General features: G+C 40.2%; 2 protein-coding genes across 5 annotated transcripts in view; one reads left to right on the forward strand and one right to left on the reverse strand.

Moving 5' to 3' along the window:
* Nucleotides 1-17,833: 17,833 nt before the first annotated feature.
* Nucleotides 17,834-21,865, forward strand: LOC121689622 (thioredoxin-like). Its single transcript, XM_042069587.1, has 5 exons — nucleotides 17,834-17,948; nucleotides 18,800-18,904; nucleotides 19,432-19,491; nucleotides 20,428-20,493; nucleotides 21,473-21,865. The coding sequence occupies exons 1-5, from the start codon at nucleotides 17,925-17,927 to the stop codon at nucleotides 21,533-21,535; spliced, it is 318 nt and encodes a 105-aa protein (XP_041925521.1). The 5' UTR covers nucleotides 17,834-17,924; the 3' UTR covers nucleotides 21,536-21,865.
* A 728-nt stretch (nucleotides 21,866-22,593) lies between these two features.
* svep1 (sushi, von Willebrand factor type A, EGF and pentraxin domain containing 1) overlaps nucleotides 22,594-26,141 on the reverse strand; it is an 88,632-nt gene continuing 85,084 nt past the window's right edge. For all 4 annotated transcript variants that reach the window (XM_042069585.1, XM_042069584.1, XM_042069583.1 and 1 more), the window contains 3 exons: nucleotides 25,776-25,871; nucleotides 24,128-24,221; nucleotides 22,594-22,795 (listed from right to left, as the gene is read on the reverse strand). In XM_042069585.1, coding sequence (XP_041925519.1) covers nucleotides 22,765-22,795; nucleotides 24,128-24,221; nucleotides 25,776-25,871 — 221 coding nt within the window. In that variant the 3' untranslated portion in view covers nucleotides 22,594-22,764. The remainder of the gene's footprint in view (nucleotides 22,796-24,127; nucleotides 24,222-25,775; nucleotides 25,872-26,141) is intronic.

Raw genomic sequence — 26,141 nt, forward strand, 5'->3', positions numbered from 1 at the left:
CTGAATCTCTGATACACCTGTGTGAAACTCAGGTGTATTTTGCACAATTCTTCAATCAGCAATCATTCATTATACATAAGAGATGTCTGTTCTGTGTTGCTATTTGCAATTATGGATCTAATGCACATTTAGACAAAGTACTGTATTGCCTATTTGGTGGAGAAAACAGTACAAAAGGTGTTTACTGTAGATCTATTTCGATGAAAAATGACACGTTGTAGTTCAATGAAATTTACTGTATCTTGCTAGGTGTTTACTGTATGTCTTACATGTCAATGACAGTTACATATTGGGAGGAGTGAATAAATTATTTTTTATTCAGTACATTTTGATACCAGAAAAATGAGAAAGTAATGGAACAGACATAGCAAAAATGCTCATTTTGAGAGTTAGATTTTGCATTTTGTTGTCGAGTGTAATGATTGATTAAAGAGTGTTTTTGAATTGGCAACAAGTTGTAGTGTTTGAAGGCAAGATTTGCTTTTGCTGCATGTTTTAAGTGTTTTGAGAGAGTAACAGCCTTTTGCAAGCAAAATGAGTCATTTTGTCCAGAGTGCTTTTGTTCAGACACGGGTGTCAACTGTTTTGAGAACGTGATGTCAGAGTTGACACAGGTATCAAAACGATAAAGAAAAACTGTAATGTCTAACACATTATACACAGCTGCACTTGTCTGAGTGTTCTAAATAAAAAAATAAAATTAACTTTCATTTCTGACTTACCTTAATGGTTTATATCTTCATATAACTTTAAATATGTAACCACTGAAATTAACTTCCACCTTCCACTTCATCATGTCAGAGACGCCAATAATCTGCTGTTTTAGTATGCATGTCCTGGTCATTATGTCACCTTAGGGAAGCTGTTGCTACATCATTCAATAAAGGTCGCTGTGCACAAGTTAAATAGCTGTGTGAAAGTAAATGTGTGTGTGTGTGTGTGTGTGTATGGACATTAAGAGAGAAAAATGATTTCTCGTCTCTCTTTTCCTCTGGCATCCCCAGTAAGAAGAATATAAATTAGAGGTTATGTTTTATTAATGCAGTTGTGCGAGAGTGTCTCAGTGTGTAGGTGTGTGTGTGTGTGTGTGTGTGTGTGTGTGTGTGTGTGTGTGTGTGTGTGTGTGTGTGTGTGTGTTTGAGTTTGTGTCTGAATGTATTTAAGTTTGTAGGCTGTGTGTGTGTGTGTGTGTGTGTGTGTGTGTGTGTGTGCATTTTCCCTCTTCCCCTATACTGTGCAGATGTGCTTCTTGTTGTGACAGCTGTTCACCTGAGATTGCACGATTGCCCAATATTGCAGTTATGGTCTAAAATTGCAGTCTGCACTCAACAAGGCTCTCTCTCTCTCTCTCTCTCTCTCTCTCTCTCTCTGTGTGTGTGTGTGTGTGTTTGCGAGTGTGTTACATGGAAGTGGTGGTATATTTTAAGTATTTGACAGCTTGAGTTTGACTGACATTTCTAGCTTGTATGTTCCCCTTGGATGCACACACTTCATGGCTTGACTCTGTCCCTCCTCCTCCAACTCCTCCAACTCCATCTTTATTCTCTCTCTCTCTCTCTCTCTCTCTCTCTCTCTCTCTCTCTCTCTCTCTCTATCTCTCTCTCTCTCTATATATATATATATATATATATATAACATATGGTAGTTACACCCACATCTGGCAAATGTTTACACACGCCAACTAAGCAGAGGAAAATACAAACTTTTCATTACTTTTATGTTTAAAAATACACTGAAAAGCCCTGTAACTGGTCTCATATAAGGCAGACATCCAATTCCTGGGGGTGGCTGGGGTGGGATGATGTCAGGGGGTGGGGGTGGGATGGGGTGCAGAAAGAAAAGAATAAAAAAAGGAGATCCACAGACCCACTTTGACTGTACCTTTTTTCTCCATGGTGCGTTAAGCAGGAAATGACTGCCTCTGTATGCAGGTAAGGCAAGGCTCTTTTTGAAGTCTGGTGCCGCGCGCTTATGCACATCAGTAATGCGGTGCCACATAGTGCTCCACCAGGAGACAATGGGAGCTCATGACAGGATGAAACAGTGGCAGGTCTGTCTGGCAACTCTCTGCAGGGTCCCACCATGGGCCGGGTGCATTATTGATGCCTCTTCTCAACAGCTGCCAGTATGCCCGGATACACAGCGGAGTGCAAACACAATCCCATACTGCAGCCATCTCTAGCAGGTATAAACAACATCCACACAGCAGGGTTTGTGATAACAGTGTACGTGAGAATGCAGAGACATGCGATAAAGAGTTTATTATTTGAATGTGTTACAGCACTGTGACAGACAAATAGGGGAAGCAGTAGTATATTTTTTAAAAAGTTAAGAGTTATTTTTATGACTAAGTTGGCCATCATGAAGCTAGATTTGAAACATTATTTTCTCCACACAGCATCTATGGTTATGGTATTTTGCAGACATTTTTGACCTAAGCTAATTTGTGCTTAGTAACACATATCATTAGCACATAGAAATACCATTTTGCATACAACTTCACATGCACACACATACAGTTGCAAATATGCACATAAAAACATACCTAATTGCAAACGCAAACAAAAGCAAACAGATACATTCATGTATGAAACTGCCATTTACAGACTCACCTCACTTATATATACCGGCATCATGCAGATCATCAGGTACATACTGATTCTTTTAAATGTGTTTCAAAAGTGTTTTTAAATGCATAATTCCCGGAGTTTTGAGATGTTTTATTTTGTTTTGATGTGACATTGAGGTAAACTTCTGGGCTGCTTGGCCCTTGTGGTGGAAATTAAATTATGGTAAATACTCACTTTAAGTGTTTGCACCACCACTTGGGGGTGTGCCAGAACAAGAATCAATGTGTAGCACATGAAAGAAGAAAGAAAATTACTTTTGGGAGATTTGGTTTACCTCATTTGTACACGATTACACAAGCCAACTTGGCGAGCCAGCCTAATTACCGATCCTGAATCAATGACAACACTTAAACTCCCTCTGTTTAGATTTGGGTGTGTATGGCAGAGAGGAACCCCCTGCTGATGTGATACAGCCATTAAAGCTATGGGTCACGTGACCTCGGATGACTGTGAGGGGGGTTGGGGGGCTGTGTGCTCAGAAGCAGCACCCTGCAGTACGCTGATTTATTTGGCAGGGGAGGAGACGCAGCCCTGGGCTGGACGATTCATCACGGGGAGGCGCATTGGGTGCTTTTTTTTATTGCCCAGCGCAAGTGACCCTGAACTGTGTGTGTTTTCATCTGTGCTCTGCCCTGTGATGCACTGTATCCCTGCCCCCACACATACAAGCACACACAGTACACACATAAAACAGGCACACACACATGTACTTAACATGCACACGCACATGCACACACACACATACACACACACACACACATATATATATATATTGGTGGTGGTGGTGAGTAGTAAAGAGAGAGAGAGAGAGAGAGAGAGAGAGAGAGAGAGCATACACATAACATATCTGTTCACAATAAAGATGCAGACTGCTCACACTGCTTTCCTTGTCTGGACACTACACATTTTTCTTCATCTGGTATGTTTTGCCTGTATGCTGATGAGTCATGAGGCTATATTTAGGAACAAACCTGATTTGCTTGGTAAATGAAAGAATAAATCCAACATGTCCGGTGCTGTCATAGGAGAATCTCAACATGACATCGCTCTTGCCTTTTATATATGATGTTCAGATAAGCATACAATGATCAAATAATAACTCTGCTATTCTTCAGTATTCACACGCTTTTGACATTTGAAGAGAAAGGATGGAAAGACCCAAATGGATATTGCATATTGTAAATGTATGCATAGATATCACATTCAGCCACTAAAATAAATGAATGAAATATGAATAAAACATCACAGCTGGACCCGTGTGTGTGTTTGTCTCCTCTTTCATATTCAACTGCAGATGGCCCAGGAGCTGTAACAAGTAGCACCTGAGAGATATAACACTTACATTTGCACACGCACACACATGCACACACGCACACACACACACACACACACACACACACACACACACACACACACACACACACACACACACACACACACACACACACACACACACGTGGGCCTCTCTAGCCTGTAGTGATGCAGGGGTCCTTTGTGTATTTCCATTGTGGTTATTATCAGGAGTCGCTTCTCTGTTAGTCGTTAATCATACTAGGCACTGCAGTGTTTGACTAATTTAATTAAAACCAAGCTTTAAAAAAGAATGGTCTGCAGCATATGCAACCTAGATATGAGTGTGTGTGTGTGAGAGAGTATGAGAGAGAGATAAGAAGAGAGAGAGAGAGGGAGGGAGTGTATGTGTGTGTGTGTGTGTTAGCCTTATAAAGCTTACTGAGTTGAAATTGAAAGAAAGAGATAGAGAAAGAAACAGAACATAAGAGTAGGATACTTCTTTCCTTATAAAATATATGTGATTGGGAAGCCTTACCGTTGTGTTTTGCCTGTATGTAGTTACCTCCTTGTTAACGTCTTGACAACAGCAGATTATTATTTGTGAATACAACTGTTCTGACTGCACAGTCTTCTAGTTATTCTATGACTTGCATGTCCCCACTGGTTGTCATGACAACAGCCCTTGGGGGGACTGTTTGGGAACAGGTGGGAATTGGTGGTGTGTGTGTGCATCAGGGTTCAGGCAGGCTTGAGTCACGGACAGATTACTGTAATGTAATGAGGGGTGCACTTATGCAGGTACTCTGAATATTTACAATGGTCTCTCTCTCTCTCTCTCTCTCTCTCTCTGTCTTTCTTTCCTTTTACGTATTTAGGTGTTGCATCAGGTGTTACATCTAGGTGTTGTATCTTGTGTTTTAAGTCATATTTCATGTATTTATTTTAGTTGCTGGCTGTGATATTTAATAATTAATTATATTTTTTTCAAATACATAAAAATGGTCATCCCATCCTTCTCTTAAGAAAATGATTTGGCCATCACTGTTGCATTGTACCTCTAGTGGGCGTGCTGTATGTGTGAGACAGCTAACTGCTTACAGACTGGTTCAATTTCTCTCAATGTCCAGGTAAAACTACCTTTGAAAAATGACCAAATAATACAACAATTTGATCAACTATGGTGTAAAATGTTGCTTGAGGTGAGAAAAGCATCAGATGAAAAATCATCCATCCTCCTTTTGTACAGTACTTCCTTCCACCCTTTCAGTGAAAAGCGGGAGAATTGCAGCTTCTTTGGCAGATGGCATACTGTAGATTCACAGATACAATCATATGTCATGCTGTCTTCAGAGGAATCACGTTGCATTCGGCAGCTTTCCCCTTCCAATTACATGCTTATTATTAAAACTTGAACAGGCACAGGCCGGCCTGATCCCCTATCTCCAGGCTTTATTACAGGACCTTCCTGGTCTGCATTCTCCTTGATATCACTAAAATCATACATGACGATGTCTGACCTACCTAGCAACGGTCCTCTGTGGCTCTGCTAAGGGGACAGAATGTCCTCATCTTCTTTTTGCTGATGCGCGACATGCTTATTCTGTCCCGAATGCATTCAGATGTGTGAGGATTCAGTTTACACGCTCAATGTATAGTCAAAAGTTATTAGTACATAATTACTGCTTGATTAAACTACACTGGTTTTGGCACAAGGGATTATAAAATCTAATCTTGTGTATTAATGTAATGATACATTCATATTAGGTCTAAAATTACTCTCTCTCTCTGTATGTTTGTGTGTGTGTGTGTGTGTGTGTGTATGTGAGTGAGGGTTGAGAAGATGTGTATACTCTGTATTTTTGAGGACACTTGCAGTATGGATGCCTCCATCCCAAAAATCCATGGATAAAAATTAAAGTCTCCAAAAACAAACAAACAAACAAACATTTTTGGCCAACCATTAGTAATGTGGGAGAGTTTAGTTACTGTCAGAGTGTAATGTTTGGCCCCATGTATAGGCGACCTCTATAGGTCCTGGAACGAATTTAAAAAATGATTAGTAGAAAACATTCAAGATGGTGTTTCCTGTAGTCACTGATACTGAAAATTACTGAAAACTAAAATATCATGTTAATATATCTTAGGTTCCCACTGAGCATTCCAAATAATGAAATCTAAGATAGACCCAAAACATGCACAAGTAAAAGGTCACCTCGCAACTCTCCTAAAGATCAACTCCTCTCCACTTGTCTTGCTAGCACACTAGCGGTCATTGGGCTAACTTTGGTCTCAGCCATAGTCAGGCTGTGCATTTCTCCCATAGGATCCAAAGTAAGATGCCAAAATGGGTGTCAGCTAATTTGCAGCTTCTTTGGTGCCCATCCATGCAGTTGCCAGTGTGTGTGAGTGCCAGTCCATTTGGACAAGCAGATGCCACAACAAGTTGGAATTTGTCCACATGCAGATGCCAGTTTAAGAGATGGCATTCCAGATCCAAGCCCTTGTACCTGTGCACAGAGAACTGTGAGGAGGTGAGATGGCATTTGGTATGGAACCTCCAAAGGGTAGTAACGCCACCCAGTGGCTGACAGAAGAACAGCATCAGGAGAAGAGTTGGATGATGAGAAGAGGAAAGATCTTGTCAATATGGAATTAGTAGTGGTTTGTGTGAAATGATTGAAGATGGAAATCAAATATCAGTATGTTCATGTGGCATTATTTAATAGTATTACCTGACAAGTATGCTCAGTGGTATTGTATTTTACACTTTGTCAATCCACACAACCAAACCTATACATATACAACCTCATAGGATCTCAGGATTTTTGCTTTTAACAAACAGAATCAGACTTGCAAATGGGTGTTGTCTCATCGTTGTTGCTTCTCATGAGTATCAGCATCTTTAGGTTCATAGTATCTGTACTATGTAGTTCTAATTAGATGGTGGTGATGGTGGTGATGTTTCTTCTTCTTGAAAAACATATTTGCCCCCTTCTCGATTTCTTCTATTTTTGCATATTTGTCACACTTAAATGTTTCAGATAATCAAACTGATTTTAATATTAGACAGAGATAACCAGAGTAAACAAACTGCAGTTTTTAAATGATTTAGTTTATTGAAGAGAAACCCTACCTGGCACTATTTTGAAAAAGTAATTACCCCTTAGTTACAAAATTAACCAATTAACAAAATCTAGGGTGTAGGCTAAAAGAAGGCTAAAAGGTCTCAAAAAGCAGCAGATGATGCTGTGATCTAAAGAAATCCAAGAACAGATGAGAAACAAAGTCATTGACATCTATCAGTCTGGAAGGGGTTACAAAGTCATTTCTAACCTTTAAACACTGTTCGTTGCTATCCCCCTTAATTTACTGTTCGTGGTCAAATTTGACCGAACAGTTTTAACTGCTCTTAAATACCAATACCATGACAAAAAGTATTATTTAATAGAACATTATTGTAAACAGACCCTTATTAGAACATTAACATCTACATCACGTATGTTTGTGTGTGTGGGTGTGTGTGTTTCTGTATGTGCGTGAATGTGTGTGGACACTGTGGTTCACATGCACAGTGGCAACATGACAACATGAACTGACAACATGAACTGTGTGTGTGTGTGTGTGTGTGTGTGTGTGTGAGAGAGAGAGAGAGAGAGAGAGAAAGAGAGAAAGAGAGAGAGAGAGTGTGTGTGTGTGTGTGTGTCTGTTTGTGTGTCTGTTTGTGTGTGTGGGTGTGAGTGTTTCCATGTGTGAAAAATGCATGTGTGTGCAAACATTGGTGGTTTTCCTGCACATGTGGCAACATGACAATATGAACTGTGTGTGTGTGTGTGTGTGTGTGTGTGTGTACATGTGTGTGTACAGTATGTGTCTGTTTGTGTGTGTGTGTGTGTGTGGGGGGGGGGGGTGTTTCTGTGTGTGCATGCATGCCTGTGTCTGCGAACATTGGTGGTTCACATGCACAAGTGGCAACATGACAACATGAACTGTGTGTGTGTATGTGTGTGTGTGTGGGTGTACATGTGTGTGTGTCTGTTTATGGGTGTGTGAGTGGGTGTGTTTCTGTTCACCCCTATTCACGTATGTGCGTGAATGCCTGTGTGGACATTGGTGGTTCACGCGTACAAGTGGTAACATGGCAACATGACAACATGAACTGACAACATGTATTAAGTGTGTGAGTGTGTGTGTGTCTGTGAGTGGGTGTACATGTGTGTGTACTGTATGTGTGTCTGTTTGTGTGTGTGTGTGGGTGTGTGTGCTTCTGTGTGTGCATGCATGCATGTGTGTGGGAACATTGGTGGTAAGTTGCAGGAGTGTGTGTAAGGAGATATATTTTTTATCTCCTGGATGAAATGTATACTCTTTCCCATTAATTTACTATGGCGGTCATTTTTGACCGTAAACAAAAAAAGTGTTTCTACGTTGAATAAATCACTGAAAATTCAAAGAAAGTAGTCAAAATAAATTCTATGTGTTCAAAAGCCTTTTGTGAAGGATATCATAAGATCTTGAGGCAATCTGATGAAAAATGCCATATTTGTGGTACAGGGAATGAGTAAATCGGTCATTTTTGACCGGAACAGTGTTAGAAGGCTAAGGCTCTGGGACTCCAGCGAACCACGGTGAGAGCCAAATATTCTCCAAGATTGCATCTCCAAAATTTCTACAAGAGCGCATCGACGACTCATTCAGGAGGACACAAAAGAACCTAGACTAACATCTAAAGAACTGCAGGCCTTGTTTGCCTCAGTTAAGGTCAGTGTTCCTGATTTCACAATAAGAAAGAGACTGGACAAAAATGGCATCCATGGGTATGCAATAACTACAACAACGGAACAACAACCCTTGACATGCCATCTCCTTTTCCCTCTTTCTTTTTCTATTTTTAGCCCCCAAAAGCTTTTTTGCTTTATCCATGTTTTTCCACAGATGACAACTCACTATTTGTGAGACCCTACACTACTTGTACCTGTTTGCTCAGCGCTCACGTCGCCCCCTGTGTCTCAAAATTCTATGATGGAATCTTATGAGATAGAGCGCCTGCTCTAGCCTGTTAGTCCTCTAAAACAGTGGTCCCAAAACTTTTTCTTCCGAGGGCCAGCTTACTATGCCTGGCTGTAAGAGAAGGCCAGAGACTCGGAGTTTATCAGTAACCATAAATAGCTTAGTGCTGTGAACAACAGCAGTCTACCTTAGTTGAATATTCCATTACATTTAATCTATTGGCTATTGCAATTTAATACCATTGTTAGCTGTGTTTATATTGCAGTCATGCCATATCAGTGTAAAATGTAACTCAAATTAAATAATACTAATAAAAAGACTTTTGCATTCCCAAAAGTATTAGCAGGTAGTCCCAAAAGTATATTTCAAGTGCTGAAGTGGTCTGAAATGACCACCATTCTAACTTTCACTCACCTGAACTTGTGAACATTGTATGAACATTTGAACAAATAAAAATAATTATCCCAGAAAGTCCCAGAAAAATGACTTGAATATAAGTTAGTTAGTTATTAACAATTAATTGATAAACTTTTAGAATACTTTGAGCACTGATGCAGTCAGCATAGGCCTCTTACATTGTTTGCAGATAGGCCTACACTTCATTCCGTTTTTGATGGCAAACGCGAAACAGCGCCAAAACAACCACCAGTGGACAAAAAGAGTATTACATGTGTACTGTTAAGACTCGCCATATAGAATGAATGGGGGAAATTGCGGAGGTTATAGTTTGACGATGTCGTACTCCCGTGCGGGCCGGTTGCTATATACCACGGACATGTTTTGGGGGGCCACCCCTATGCACCGCATATAGCTCATACCCACTTTTTGTGCCATTGATGAGAGAGTTGCAATGCGAAAACCACTGTTAAACAAAAAGAGCACAAATACTCATTTCACATTTGCAAAAAAACATCTTGATGACCCCCAAGACTTTTGGAATAATATTCTGTGGACAGATGAGTCAAAAATTGAACTTTTTGGAAGACAAGGGTCTTGTTACATCTGGCATTAAGCTAACCCAGCATTCCACAACATCATACCAACAGTCAAACATGGTGGTGGTAGTGTGATTGTCTGGATGTGCATTGCTGCTTCAGGACCTGGGCAATTTGCCATAATTGATGGAACCATGAATTCTGCTCTCTACCAGATAATCCTGAAGGAAAATCTCCGTCCATCTGTTCATGACTTAAAGCTCATGCGCAGTTGGGTTATGCAGCAGGCCAATGATCCGAAGCACACAAGCAAGACCACCTCTGAATGGCTCAAAAGATATTAAGGTTTTGGAGTGGCCTAGTCAAAGTCCTGACTTGAATCCAATCAGAGGTGGAAAAATCCAACTTCAGAAAGTGAAAGTCCTAGCCTACCACATACAATATCTGTGACAACCATTTACTTAAACCACTTACTTAAACCAATGGTTGGACTTTTGGTTGGAATTTTACTTTTTGATTGCTGTTATTGCTGCCAAGGGTGGCACAACCAGTTATTAGGTTTGGGGGCAATTACCTTTTCACATGGGTGATGTAGGTTTTGAATAACTCTTTACTTTCAATAAATGAAATGATCATTTAAAAGCTGCATTTTTTTGTTTATTCATGCTGTCTTTGCCTTATACTGTAGGCCTATTAAAGTTAGTTGGATGATCTGAAACTTGAAACTGAAAGTGTAACTCCAGCAAAAATTGACCCCAGGGTCTTTTTCTGCACTAGTCTAAAACATCAAATAAGCCGTGGAGACAGTATTTTTCGTTGATCAACCACTAGAGCTTTCCCCGGTATGCTATAGCCCCAAATCGCAATGGATTAGCTAAGGGCCGTGAGCTCCCACATAGTATTTTTTAAACAGTAATAGCCTATTATCCAAAACAGCACCAAACCTCGTCAGTAGCTTGCTCAGGGTCTCTAAGTTACACATAACACGAAGCACCTAAACCGTAGTTAGCGAACCCGGAGTTTATTACAGAAGACTTTAAGAACACTTACCCTACCAGCTCCTCCAACCCAATATCGCAAGGATTCGTTGTACTGTCACGTTTGGTTAATATATTATTCGTGCCAAATATGAAAAAATAGAATGAACCGGACAAATACTTTTTCACAGCACTGTAGCTAAGACTATTATCATAAATATGTCTGAGAAACACAGGGAAGCACTATTCAAAGAACTATGTTGTTGAAATGACCAAGAAAGTGGTTAGGAAACGTTTTCAGCACCTTGGAGAGCCTCTATACCACATGAGGTTTCAGCACCACGGACAGGTACTGTGACTGATAAGTCTCCAACAGTGCAACTCTGATTTTTACCATTACTTCTGTAATTGCTCAAACATTAAAGGAAAATTCCGGTTTTTAGCACTTTAAGGCCCTTTTCTGGTTTGTTTTGGATGAACTAGAGTGGTGGACACCGAAATTTTGACGATTGGTCCTGTCTCGACTTTTCTGACTCGTTTTGAATCGCCTTTGACTTCTCAGGGTGGCTGGCAATGGGCATACTGTAGTAGGCTACTCAAACATGTCCTAAAACAACCCTTAACGTTCGTTTTCAAAACTGTGCAACTCATCGAGTGGTTAGTGGTGTTCGTTGGTTATTAAAATCAAATATATCGGCGCAATGTATGATTTCCAGCCGTCTTATTTGCTATTGTGGACTATTTTTTCAGACACCTCACAACCGCTTATAAACTTGCGCTCAATTATGAGTCTGAAGCATAGAAGGTGGCTCAGTAATATCAACGTGCAATGAGTCTTCCAACAGAAATCAATGGGATTTTACAAAATGCCAAATAAAAGACGACAGAAACTATATTTCGCTATGCTACTTGTTTTGGAACATCAACGAACACCACTAACCACAGTTGCAGAGTTTTGAAAACGAACGTTAAGGGTTGTTTTAGGACATGTTTGAGTAGCCTACTACAGTATGCCCATTGCCAGCCACCCTGAAAATTCAAAAGCGATTCAAAACGAGAAAAGTCGAGACAGGACCAATCGTCAAAATTTTGGTGTCCACCACTCAAGTTCATCCAAAACAAACCAGAAAAGGGCCTTAAAGTGCTAAAAAACGGAATTTTCCTTTAACTGACTGCATATTATTACTACTGCAAATGCACAGTTTGAATCAAACATGAGGAACAAATGGCATTTGTGTGAGGTCAGCATAAAGCACAAAATGTGTCTGAGAGAAAAAGAACTTTGTTAGTCTTTGTGTTCATTATTGTTAGCCTTTTAAAATATTTCAATTTGGGCTCTTTTGAAAATAAATCATACACTCAAAAGTAATTCATAATTTACTTATAAGTCCTCACTATTTGTCTTGAATTAAAACACTAACTACAGGCAGAAATGCATCAGAGAAATGAGCCTTTAATCAGTTGAGGAATGCACAATGACCTGTTAAGGACTTGAAGCATGATGTTAAGTACTTAGACTTTTCTTTGAAATTACCTGGGACTTGTGTGTATTGACTGGTAACTTAATGTTACCATTGACTTCATCAACTTGAGTCTTGCTGAACAATAGCTTTATCCCACCTCTACCTTCAAGCAATTTTAAATCATGAAAGTCATTAATATCAAATGGTTTACACAGAACAAATTAATGAAATGTTTTATTCATAAAGTAAAATGTATTAACTTGAAGATAGAGAGACTTTTACCTGCGGAGTGCAAAATTGAATCCTTCTATGATATTTAAGTCTAATCACCAGGGGGTAAATATACACTGACATGCCTAAAGCGATCATGTAACTACACAAGACTCCGACCTATCCATTTTTATCAAAATCATTTGGTTTTGCCTCAAGGCCTTACACTCAAATGGCACCCAACTCTGCAAATGATCTATTTTCTTGATATCTGGCCCTCGAAGCCTTCAAGGCAGACTAGCAGACGCTTGTGGGAATGTAGGCTTAGCATTTATTGACTCCATTTTCAGCTATCTGAGCAGCCAGCCATATCAGCAAATGTGATAACGCTGCTTTTTTAAATACTCATAGAGTAACAGAGGGAGAAGTGCACTAGTAAAACTACAATGCACCAGAAAAGCTCATCGTTTTCTTTGTGTGACTTCCTGCAGTGTAAAACCTCAACAGCTTATCACACCATTACATGACAGGCTGTGTGACAATAACAAAAATAGAGAAATAATGAAACAAACACAATAAGAGTTGACTGAATGCCTGTCAGATGAATCGTGTAAAACACAGCATCGCACAGAAATAGTGGGGCCCCATACAGGTGGTGGTCACTCTTCCTTCCAAGAACTCAGTCATTAATAACTTTTTATGTTTGACATTTTAGATATCCAGGTTGACATTTAACATGACATTGCCAATTTAATGAAAATAGCATAGCCCTATGATGATCACACTTCACACTTGAATATCTAAAAATGCACAGTTCAAAGGTCGTAATTCATGTTAAAAGTTGACATTAAGAGTTCCATTCAAGAAGTACCACTTGGTTTGTTTTCCTCTCAGACCTTGTAGGGCAACAGGTTTATAAAAAAGATTTCTAGTTAGAAGTTAGAATCTTCTGATGGTTTAATACCAAACAGTTCTCTCGCGAAAAAGACAAATTCTCATATTCTGTGGGCTTAAGATAAAACAAAGTTTTTTGAAATTCAATATCTCAGGGACTCAGAGTCGCTTTTGGTATGACATTTCCTGTGGGTTTCATTCTCTTTGTATCAGCAGGCCATGGCTACCTAAACTAGGAAAAAATATTGTTCACATACTTGAAACCACATATATTAGTTGAATTAATGCACATACACAGACGGGCGCGCACAAACACATGCGTGCGCGCACGCACACACACACACACACACACACTCACACACTTATGTCACACACACACACAACTGAAAGACATTTCAGTCATCATCTAGGTGTCACAGATACTCTAGCATTTATTCAGTGAAATTGTATTAAAACAGTCAATGCTTTAGTTAACATGGGTATAGTTAACTTCAATGTGTTTTCAGAGATGACTGATGAATCTGATTTGATGTTTGTACAGTATTGCACTGCATTTGAAGGTACTCGGTAGTCCGGTTAGTGAATAAATGGGTGGAGAACTGTAATGTAATATTATTTGACCCCACTAACTTGTCTATGTGTGTGTGTGTGTGTGTTGTCATATGTCTGTGTAGCTTGTACATGCTTTTAAAATGAATCTGAAGCACCAATGTAGACCACAGGATATTGATAATTATTTTAATTGTGCGGTGGAGACATGATACTGATTATCCTCACACAAAACATAAACTGCTTTATGATCGACCAGGACAACCTAGGACTGCCTTTCCATTGTCACACATGACAAACAACACGGCTTTGCAACCATTTAATCTTGGATAAGTGCTGCAATGTCTTGTGTAGGATACAGTCACTAGGGGATCACTTGCATTTTGATTTGAGATGGTGTCAAAATGTACCACTGCATTGGAACAATAGGGGGCACCATGTACCAACTCCACACGTTACTGTAAGATGCAGCTCTTACAATTAGATGCATTTCATTTTCCCTCTAGGTATAAAAAGTAGCCGTCCTCTGCTTACTACTGAACAGACTATTTTGTGGTTGGAGTAATAAGAGAGCTAAAAACAAACAAACAAACAAACAAATTAACAGATCAGAGTACAGCAGACACCACTCCAACGTAACACAACAACACAGCTGAGACATTTCTTCTCTTCAGATGCTGCAGCACTGTTTATGGGGTACCATAATAACTACCCTCTAACTAACAACTAATTAAATGAACATACTAGCGTGTTGCGCAACATTCATATCAATGTTTGCTCTTCTGTTTATGAATTGTGGAGATGCATTGTTAGACTTTTGAGAGCACTAAGTTGAGATAAATGCAACCACCCCATTAGGTGCAATTGTATCATATTGTAAATTGATAAATAAAGGTTTCTTGTAGGTAAAACAACGCACATGAACCTGTGACACTACCCTCCTATCACCTGACCCTGGTAGAAGTCACCCCCAGATCGGCAGCTGATCTACAGAAGCATGTGGGACTGGGCCCAGACTGGGCCCAACGGCGGCTTTCATCTGGGCAGGGAGGGACGTGGAATGGTTATGGCATGGTCCAGACACTTCTGTAGCAGAGAGAGTAGCCTAATCAGTGGGTGCAGAGAGAAGAGTATGTGGAGGAGCCAGTGCTCATCTCCATGTTGCATTATCATTATCAAATGGTCCAGGACAACAGCGCGCGGCCCAGGGGCCGTGTCGGCTACGTTGAGGCTTTTGTTCCAGCTGAAAGAAGAGCTGTATTTTTAGACCCTGATTAGAATCTCATTATTTCTGAATGGGAAGAGTCCTGTTTCTATGGAAAGACATTGAGAGAGGGGGGTGGGGGGGTGCGCTTCTACCTTGATGGGGGCTGGGGATATTAGACTAGGCTGACAAACGGGCAAGAAGTGAAGAGTTGAATACTTAACATTAAGGTTTGTAGGAGTTTCTCATATAAACAATAGTAGGCTAGCCTATTAGTCTATCTAGCCTACAACTTGGTACAATGTTTAACAAGTAACATAGTTTATAAACACACTTATACATTTCAAATGATTGTTGTTTTCATATTTCGTGTGCTGTTCGTGGAAATGACCATGTTCAGTCTCCGGCATAGTGAAACCTATCTATTGCTCCATCTAATGGCCACAAACCTTCCTCGACGCGGAAATAAACGTCATGCTGTAGCAGCAAATTTTTGCCTAGTCATTGTGACTGTGATATTATGAACTCACTGAAACTATAGTAATTTAAATGTGTAACCTACTTGAAAAATATATGATTTCGCCAAAATGCCTCATCTAGCCTAAGCCAAAAAAATCCATAGGACACCTTAAATCGCAATCCAGCCTAATAATAGGCAGTTAGGGCTGAGCTACACCAGGCGCGTAACTGAAGCGTTCCGTTCGCGTTGCGTCTGCTGCAACAATTAGCTTCCATTATAATCAATGGAAGTAGCTACACCAGACGTGACAGTGGGGCGTACATTCGAAAAAAATAGACCATTCATCTAAAATGGATTTTACGCGTCGCGAACGGAACGCTTCAGTTACGCGCCTGGTGTAGCTCATACCTTACTCGTCATAAATGGTCATCCATGCCCTAATCCTGTTTAGCCAGGCTACAGGTTTCAGAACATAAGACTGTTGGTATGAATATAGCCTATGTTGTAGTATGTGATTCCTACAGTGTAAAAATATACTAACGTCTTAGAAACGTTGTAAAATTATTGAAATAGATTAAGAAAGCCACCGCTATAGTGATTTCAATGGTTAGATTGATTTGTTTAGATCCAGTGAAATTGCTGCCTTGTCAACGCTACGTCATGGCTTCGGTACTCTACTGTCACCCTACCAGCTCCTCCAACCCAATATCGCAAGGTGTGAGGTCAGCATAAAGCACAAAATGTGTCTGAGAGAACAAGTGAGGAAAATAACTAACTTTGTTAGTCTTTGTGTTCATTATTGTTAGCCTTTTAAAATATTTCAATTTGGGCTCTTTTGAAAATAAATCATACACCCAAAAGTAATTCATAATTTACTTATAAGTCCTCACTATTTGTCTTGAATTAAAACACTAACTACAAGCAGAAATGCATCAGAGAAATGAGCCTTTAATCAGTTGAGGAATGCACAATGACCTGTTAAGGACTTGAAGCATGATGTTAAGTACTTACTTTTTTTTAAAAATTACCTGGGACTTCTGTGTATTGACTGGTAACTTAATGTTACCATTGACTTCATCAACTTGAGTCTTGCTGAACAATGGCTTTATCCCACCTCTACCTTCAAGCAATGTTAAATCATGAAAGTCATTAATATCAAATGGTTTACACAGAACACATGAATTAAATTATTTATTCATAAAGTAAAATAACTTGAAGATAGAGAGAATTTTACCTGGGGAGTGCAAAATTGAATCCTTCTGTGATATTTAAGTCTAATCACCAGGGGGTAAATATACACTGACATGCCTAAAGCGATCATGTAACTACACAAGACTCCTCCAACCCATCCATTTTTATCAAAATCATTTGGTTTTGCCTCAAGGCCTTACACTCAAATGGCACCCAGCTCTGCAAATTATCTATTTTCTTGATATCTGGCCCTCGAAGCCTTCAAGGCAGACTAGCAGACGCTTGTGGGAATGTGGGCTTAGCATTTATTGACTCCATTTTCAGCTATGTGAGCAGCCAGCCATATCAGCAAATGTGATAACGCTGCTTTTTTAAATACTCATAGAGTGGGGAGAAGTGCACTAGTAAAACTATAATGCACCAGAAAAGCTCATTGTTTTCTTTGTGTGACTTCCTGCAGTGTAAAACCTCAACAGCTTATCACACCATTACATGACAGGCTGTGTGACAATAACAAAAATAGAGAAATAATGAAACAAACACAATAAGAGTTGACTGAATGCCTGTCAGATGAATTGTGTAAAACACAGCATCGCACAGAAATAGTGGGGCCCCACACAGGTGGTGGTCACTCTTCCTTCCAAGAACTCAGTCATTAATAACTTTTTATGTTTGACATTTTAGATATCCAGGTTGACATTTAACATGACAGTGCCAATTTAATGAAAATAGCATAGCCCTATGATGACCACACTTCACACTTGAATATCTAAATGCACAGTTCAAAGGTCGTAATTCATGTTAAAAGTTGACATTAAGAGTTCCATTCAAGAAGTACCACTTGGTTTCAGTTACCACTATGTTTCAGAACATAAGACTTAGTTGAACCATCACAAGTCCGGAATTAGACAACATTTGAACAAATTTGAATTTGTGGCTATGTGGGCTATACTCACAATTGCAGTTAGTGCTGACTCGAAGCTGTGTGGGCAGGGCTACTTTGGTGTTTATAAAATCCACCTCTTGCAAGCATTCAGTTGCGTAGTTCTGGACTACTGTATCACACGAGACCGTGACGGACTATAAGCTATAATTTACAGAAACCACAACAATGGTTCGTATCGTCGAAGACAAGGTAAGACTAAAAACCTATGTCAATTTCTATTTAGGCTATCCAATTTGCTTGCAACAGCTCCGCGAGTTTGATTCAGATTGGATTAAGAAAAGGGATTTTTTTCATTCAGCAAATTCCAGGGATTTTAGCCTAAACTTTAACTAAGTATTTTGCTAGATGCAAAATGTCTGTTTTTTTCAAAGACGACTATATTGAGAAAGGTCTTAGCGAGGGTGCTACAGAGTGTCACGAAGGTGATGGACGGAGTCAAGTTTGCTCCGAACCTCCACCAATTTAATTTATTTTCCATCGACCTGTGATAAAAATGCATATTTGTTTTTGATGACAAACTAAGTACCGACATGAGTTAGGCTAGACTAGAGTGTCGTTTCCTAGGGTAGTTGTTGTTGTCTTGTTGGCTCTAACAAGAGTAGCCTGCTTTCTTTAATCGATCGCGTTATCTCTACAGCCTGTCCCACTGAACGAACATAAATTCAACTCTCACAGTTCAGGGAAGTAATCACGTGGTCTTTGATTTAGCCTAGACCTACTATTATTTGTCCCAGTTCATGTGAAACTGGCTGTCAATGTCAGACAGCTGATAACGAACCTTGTTTAACCCGGTAGGTTACAATAGGAACTAATCCAGATTTTTAAGTAGCCTATTCTAGATGAACGTGTAGCCTAGTAGTGACGCTTTTTGTTGCATTTTATTTAATGAACTGTATCAATATATTAATGTATGTGTTTCAATCAAGTGGCATTATAGGAAATGAATCGTAGGCTACATGAAATAGTCCTCATATACATCCTGCCCCCCCTCCCCTCTCCTTTCCTCTCCCTCTCTCTCTATCAACCTCTCACTGTTATAGGACGCATTCCATCGGGCCTTGCGTGAGGCAGGTGGCAAGCTGGTAGTGGTCGATTTCACAGCCACTTGGTGCGGCCCTTGCCAAAGCATCGCACCCTTTTTCCAAGTGAGTAACCTTTCTGACGATGCATGGACTACACTGTATGTGCTCCCTAGGCTACTTATTCACCATGCGGTCGTGGTCATATTGGGATTTAAGATGGGTCAGAGGAAGGTGTGGCCTCCATCAGCTTTGTTGTTTTCAGTTGTCGACATAGCAACCATCAGGGAAGTCCTCTCTCCTGGGGCTGCATGGGGCAGCCTATTTGCAATAACAATTATGAAAATCACCAAGCAAGTAACCTAGGCTATTACATGGAGGAAGGGAGCCCGGCTATAGAGAGTGTTGATAATAATGGTTTATGGTTATAGGCAAAACAGGAGAGTGACCGCTGATTAACTTGTAGTCTACTTCTTTCCAGGCATGGCCCAAGGCCTATTTATAAATGTAGACATGGAGCTACATTTATGAACGAATAACCCATTAAATATGATATGTGCAATAGTGTGCGTTTTGTGTGTGAATTCTTGGTAATTCTATTTTAATAACCTATCTGAATTCTTATCTGTCTCTTTCCCTCTCTTCCCTCATAGTCCTTGTCTCAAAAGTACACAGATGTGGTGTTCCTCAAGGTGGATGTGGATGACACACCGGTGAGTCATATCTAATGGAGGATTCAAATGTGTTTGGAATAGAAAATCCTTTGTTCCCAAGTAGTTATGCCATTATTTGACCCTATGTTAAGAAGCCTATTATAAAAAGACTAGCCATATATTTCATGTGATGTAGGCTAACAAAAGGATGTACTATAAATTATACTTCTAGATTTTCTAGAAGTTTTTCTAGAACAAAATGTGGATTTGATATTTGAGCACTACATGCTTGTTTAATTGTTTAATTTAAATGAATAATTCCTTGTTTAATTTTAAATACAGTAAATGGACAATGGCAATATACTTGCATTCACAAGTAACTGGCAGAGTAGAAATACAACAGCCTAATCATTCATACCAAGAAACTAGCAGTTGTGTTACAGCATGCATGGGGACTAGAGTACATATAGCCTATTTAAGTCTCTGGTTATTCAACTGTTGCTGTGGGCTTAAATTACTTTAAAGCAAGGTCTTTTTACTATGGTTACTAGGTGTGACTGTCCATGCTATGTGGACAGACTTAGTTACCAAATACACTGTCATTAGGGCGTTGTGGTTTGGCAGAGATAAGGGTAGTTCACATCAAGAATGAAAAAAGACCGCTCTAGCTAATATGAATTGTATGCATTATGGAATAAAACATTTTTTTATAAACATAGAAGAGTATCTGATATTTTGTTCTGCATAAAACATAAACAATAACTAGACTAGAAGTTGTTGTTTTTATACTGCAAGGAAACAGGAAACTGTCAGTTGGAACGTTGAAGGGACATTCAGTGATGACTCACTAGAAGGGTTTTATTTTCCTTTCCTTCTACTCTATTGAAAGGACTGAAGTGGAGTGTATGGAGTCTGATTCATGTATATTACATGTGTGAGGCAGAAGTACTGAGACTGCTAATTAGAAATGTACAATGTGTATGTCTCTTCCTTCAGGACGTAGCACAGGAGTGTGAGATCAAATGCATGCCAACATTCCACTTCTATAAGAATGGCAAAAAGGTGAGTTTTTGCAGAAAGGGGATTAACCCATGTCAGGTCTCTGCAAATACATTTTAAAACCATATTCCTTTACAAACCTCACATTCAAACATGATTCAACATGATTTGGGTACTTATTTTTTTTATGTCACACAGACCAAAAAATAATGTTGACAAAAAATGCTGTCTAAATGTCTGAGCAACTGAATCTGAAATAGACTGGTTTTCATAATGCCATAGTTTCAGCTGTTGTTTGTTATAGTATTCTTTGACAACATACAGTCAGTTGGTTAGTTCAGAGTTGAGACATACTAAGAGGGTGGATTGCACAGTGCTCTACCAGTAGAAATCCTCCAACCACCCAGTGGTTATAAAAACCCCATTCACCCACAGAATACCTCTTCTCTAATGTCAATTGACTGGGATGTATAAAGGAGCTCAGTCAGTTCTCAAAAAGGCAGCCAATGCTAACAATGTAGGGATGGGATGTGTGTGTGTGTGTGTGTGTGTGTGTGTGTGTGTGTGTGTGTGGGGGGGGGGGGGGTTCTTATGAGTTATTTTTGGGACACCACTACCATGTTCACTCCAGAAACTGATGCTATCTGTTTTTTTTTTATCTTTCTTGATCCTTCCAGCCATAGTTAAATTATTCTCTACTTGTTCGCATCACTCGAATGAGACCAATTCAGTTTTGTTGCATGAAAGGTTCCCTTTTTGGTATGGTACTTCCTGCCTCCATGAGCCTCAGTTGTACTCTCTTAATGTTGAAACCACGTATGATCAGATCGCATGTTGCTTGGTATCCTAAAGAAATCATGTATTGTATATGACTCAAAGATACATTTAATTGTCTTAGTTACCACACACACATTATATACATTACTGGCATACATTACTTTACAATACATTACTTCTAGATGAGATATGATGGGTGCTATGGTAATGACTGCTGTAGAAATAATTATGTGATTAAAAATATACATTTTATATCTTTTTCCAGGTTGATGAATTTTCTGGTTCCAACCGGGAAAAGCTGGAAGAGAAGGTCAACACACTTAAATGAATTTGAGACAGCGACCGCTACACTGTAAAAAAAGATTTTTTGTCTGCCTTATACAGCTGTTTAACCACCCCCCCAGCCTTATAATATTATAATACACATGTAAAATAAACAAACATTTTGTTTACATAAACAGTTGAAACATTCCCATGTTTTCCCCTATCTGTCAGCCATGTTGCAATGAGATAATTATTATTGTTTGTGGTTTCAAAATGGGACTGGTTGGAAGCCGGTTTTATATCTTTTGGGCAGCTGATTGGGATGCATCTTATGCATCATATGTTGCGTTTTTAATTAATTAATTCAATAAAATAATGAAGGAACTAAACATAACAACCTGTCATCATTTCATCACATTGAAAGATATCAAAGAATTTTATGAAAGGAACAATTGATACCATTTGATCTGACATCAGAAGCAGACCACTTCAAGCCTTAACAAGCAAAAAGGGGAGGTCCCTGTTCCCTTTCTGTTTACGCTAAAGCTACACTCTTGATGAGTGGCCATTTCCGTTGCCCATAATCAAAAGGTGACATTATACATAACCTTCTCAGATGAATAATATGATTATTGGAGCTCATGAGGCTCTGCTACCTGCTGCTCCCCTCCCAAAGTGAGGTGTTTCTACTCAACATCTCACTTATCTCCTGTCTTGGTGAACAGTAAAGTTATAGTAAACACGCTTTCGCTGCGCTAGATAAGGGTTTTAAGCTGGTTAGGCAAAGAATTCAAGCCAAGACTGCCCTCAGGCTAACAAGGCCTTAGTTTTGGAAACAAGATTTCAAAGATTAGCAAATTAGTCAACCCCCATGAATATAAACAGAGCCCTCAGTCTGCGTGGCTCCTGTTGATTTGAGATTAAGGTAACGCATCTAAATGAGAACTGATAAATGATAGGCATCTTATAAATGAAGAAATATACATAATGTGGAGTAATTATTGTATATGTATAATTGTGTTTTATGCTTTAATAAAAATGTGAGAATAGTTTATACACATATACACTGGACAATCACATCAACGTTTTTACACATCATACAAGTAAAAGTGTATAGCAGCATATAATTAATACTGTTTATTTTCTATATGAAAAAATACAGCTTTATTTTACAAAACATGTATTGGATTTTCTGGAGGGGGAAGAGAGAGAATGTAGCTTTCAGTTCTGAGATAATGGTTCCAAGATGACCCTGGCGGAGGAGGTCGACATGATGGCGAGCGAGCGGAATTTTTAAAAATGAAAATATCCTGATTTTCTTTTCCTGGTGTAGGAAAAACAAAACAGAAAGCATGTAAATACAATGAACAAAGAGCACAGTCACATTGCATGTGTGTGTGTGTGTGTGTGTGTGTGTGTGTGTGTGTGTGTGTTTGCGTGTGTGTGTGTGTGCTTGCGTGTGTGTGTGCATGTGTGTGTGGGAGTGTTCTTTTGAAGATATTGTTTGTTCGTTGGTGGTTTGCCAGGTGAGCAGTTGATCTGATGTGATACTGCATGATGAGGTTTTGAGTGGTGACCATTTAGGTTGGGCCTGGTGTGTGTGTGTGTGTGTGGGGGGGGATTAATAGCAGCTGCGGATCAGGGGAAACGCTAGGGGCAGCCCTATCCAGTCCATGTTCATCGTCAGCTGTTTTGCACTGACAGTCTGAAAACGAAAGGGCTGGTCTGGGCATCAGCCTAATGCAATCCTCAGACCGAATCACATGACAGTGGATGGACCTGCAACATGGCTGCCTGCCAAAGCCAACTTCTCAGTGTCTTATTGGCTGTGAGACTGGACAGGAAGTCAAGATGCTCCATGGTCCCATTAGTAAGCCTAGTTCCTACTGCCGCTGACTCTGGTGGCTACCGCCATGGCTGAGTCATCGGCAGTAGGAACTAGGCCTACAGATTTCCCTGTTGATATGCTTTTCATATGCATGCAGTGAATATGAGAAGAACACAAATATGGTTATGCACAGTTATTTATCTGACATGTGATGGTTTTACTTGTTTAAGTATGTGTGTTTGTCTGTGTTCATGTCATGTGTGTGGACACACACACACACACACACACACACACAAACAGAAATGCACACACACAGGATATGGACCACAAGACCACAAGTTGTAAATAAAGACATGCCAATGGATGGGAAAGCACCAAACAAGCTGCTGCAGTTGCCATCCTGTAAAAACAAAATACTGAAACTGAACATCTAACTCAACTGAGGCAGCCTTTTCGGTGCTTTCCCATTCATTGGCATGTCTTTACCATTATTTACACCTTTGTGTATTACATTACATTACATTACATTTGGCTGACGCATTTTTAACCAAAGCGACTAACATGGTAAACAGTTTAAGTTTTAAAGCAATTCTCTCAACAATTTTAGAACAATTTAAAAACGGTAGAGTACAGTAAGAATAAGTGCATCAGTGAGTGCTGTTTTTAAACAGTTGAGTGTCAGTTCAAGACAGGTGGTAAGTGCTAGGATCAGCAAGACTAGTTGTAAGTAGTGCTATGAGAGGAGATGTTCTCAAAAGAGCTGGGTCTTCAGGAGAGTGTATGTATGTGCATGTGTGCGTGCGTGTGTGTGCGCGTGTGTTCCCTTACCTGGAGCAGTCGTGCCCACCCCAGCCAGGACTGCAGTGACACCTGTTTGGCCGGATGCACCTACCCCCATTCAGACACGGGGAGGAACAGACGGCTGTAGACACAAACACACACAGAAGCACATAATTTTCCATCAAAGGAAACAACACAAGAGCTCTAACCTCACCCAGGAAAGTACACTAAATTACTGTGAGTGTGTGTGTGTGTGTGTAGAGTGGTGGTGGTGGGTGGGGGGAGGGAGTGTACTACGTCCACACGAAACCGCCGGGTGAATTTTCTCAAGTCTGACTACAAGAATGCCTCCCAGTGCAAAAGGTGTGTGTGTGTGGAGGGGGTTGTATGTGGGTGGGGTGGTGTGTGTGTGTGTGTTTGTAGAGAGGTGGTGGTGGTGTGTCTCTGTGTGTGTGTGTGTGTGTGTGTGTGTGGTGGTGGTGTGTGTATGTGTGTGGTCTGTGTGTGTGTGGTGGTGGTGTGTGTGTGTGTGTGTAAGGGAGGAGGGATTTCATACTAAAAGTCTGGCATTCCAAGAATTCCTCCCTGTGCAAAAGGGGAGTGTGTGCACTGCCGAACCATCAAGGCCAACTGATATGACTCAGCAGGCTGAGCTAAGGGCGGAGAAACACTGACTTCTTTATGTCAGTGTCCCTCCGGTCGTCAGTACTGACTTCTTTATGTCAGTGTCCCTCAGGTGGTCAGTACTGAGGCTCGACACACTCAATCTGAGACCTTCCGTCCCGAGTCGCCTACAAATGACCCACATTTCTGAAGGGTCTAAGTATACTGTGACAATTCAGACGTTTACTGATGGTCAGCAGTCAGGCTATTTGTTTTGCTGATCACCTCCATGATGATAGGACCTCTGCTTAAATTTGAAACATTCTGCTTCCAGAAGTATTTGAGAGAACTCATTAGCGTGAGGCTGATTCTGAGGAAGACATAGTAGTGTCGAAACGTCAGTCAAGTGTTTGCACTGAAATAAAAGGCAGCAGGCGATCAGTGTGCTCCGGCTCCCTCTCTTCATCTTAAACTCATTAGCTTTTCTTTGCTGGTAATTACACTGGGTAACTCCCACAGCTTTTTCTTCTGTTGATCCTGGCTTACAGCACCATAAAAGCTGCCCATCAGTGATGAAGTGGGGTGTATCTGAAAGGGACATCATGTCCTTTGTTTGGTTGTAAACAAACTCTTATTATTTTATTGTTTGTGTGTGCCTTGACATGAGAACATTATATGATGACTGTTGACCAGCCGGCTTTCTTCCCTGGTAATAGCAGTCTAGGCTAGACACCCTGTTTATACACCTGTATTTGTCCCACAGGTTCATTTAATCTAATCTCCAACTGAACATTGCTTTTTATGTTTATCCAACCTTAAACCAACTTTACCTGTGAGAGAAATGTCTTAAATGTAGAAAATGAAATCTGATGTTGTGTGCATTCAAGTATGGTTTGTAACATTATATCAACTGAAAATGTGGGGGACATTGTAGGGGCACACCCATTTCACATGTACATGAGTACATAAAAACTGGAATTAAAGGTATGCAAACAGGTATACAAACAGAAAGACATTTTCCATACTACCATGAGCTCTCCCTTACACACACACACACACACACACACATACACATACACACACACACACTCACCTGTGTGGCATCGCGTGCCTGTCCACCCAGTGGGACACTCGCACTGGTAGGGCGCCACACATCGGCCCCCATTCAGACACGGGAGAATACAGATGGCTGTGGAGACAGACACGCCAGACCACAGTAGTTACTCCACGGTGTCTTACTCAACACACCTGACCACCATAGCCTAATGACTGCTCTAGGAGGAGTGGGACTTAACTGGAACAGGGAAGTAGTGTGTGAATGAGAAGCCAAGGAGTGATTCATACCCTTTAGAATGACGTGAACGTTTCTGTAGACACACTACCATTCAGTTTGAATCAGTAAACAGTTAAAGATTCACACAGAATCCTTGTTCCACAACTCCTGCTTTGTGCCTTGGCT

Source organism: Alosa sapidissima, chromosome 18 (assembly GCF_018492685.1).
Source record: "Alosa sapidissima isolate fAloSap1 chromosome 18, fAloSap1.pri, whole genome shotgun sequence".
Taxonomy (NCBI): Eukaryota; Metazoa; Chordata; class Actinopteri; order Clupeiformes; family Clupeidae; genus Alosa; species Alosa sapidissima.

What these genes read in the sequence shown, in the direction of transcription:
- LOC121689622 (XM_042069587.1), top strand. Translation starts at nt 17,925, where the DNA reads ATGGTTCGTATCGTCGAAGACAAG. An exon ending in TGGATGTGGATGACACACCG is followed by an intron (nt 19,492 to 20,427) that starts GTGAGTCATATC and finishes CTCTTCCTTCAG; the next exon opens with GACGTAGCACAGGAGTGTGA. An exon ending in TCTATAAGAATGGCAAAAAG is followed by an intron (nt 20,494 to 21,472) that starts GTGAGTTTTTGC and finishes ATCTTTTTCCAG; the next exon opens with GTTGATGAATTTTCTGGTTC.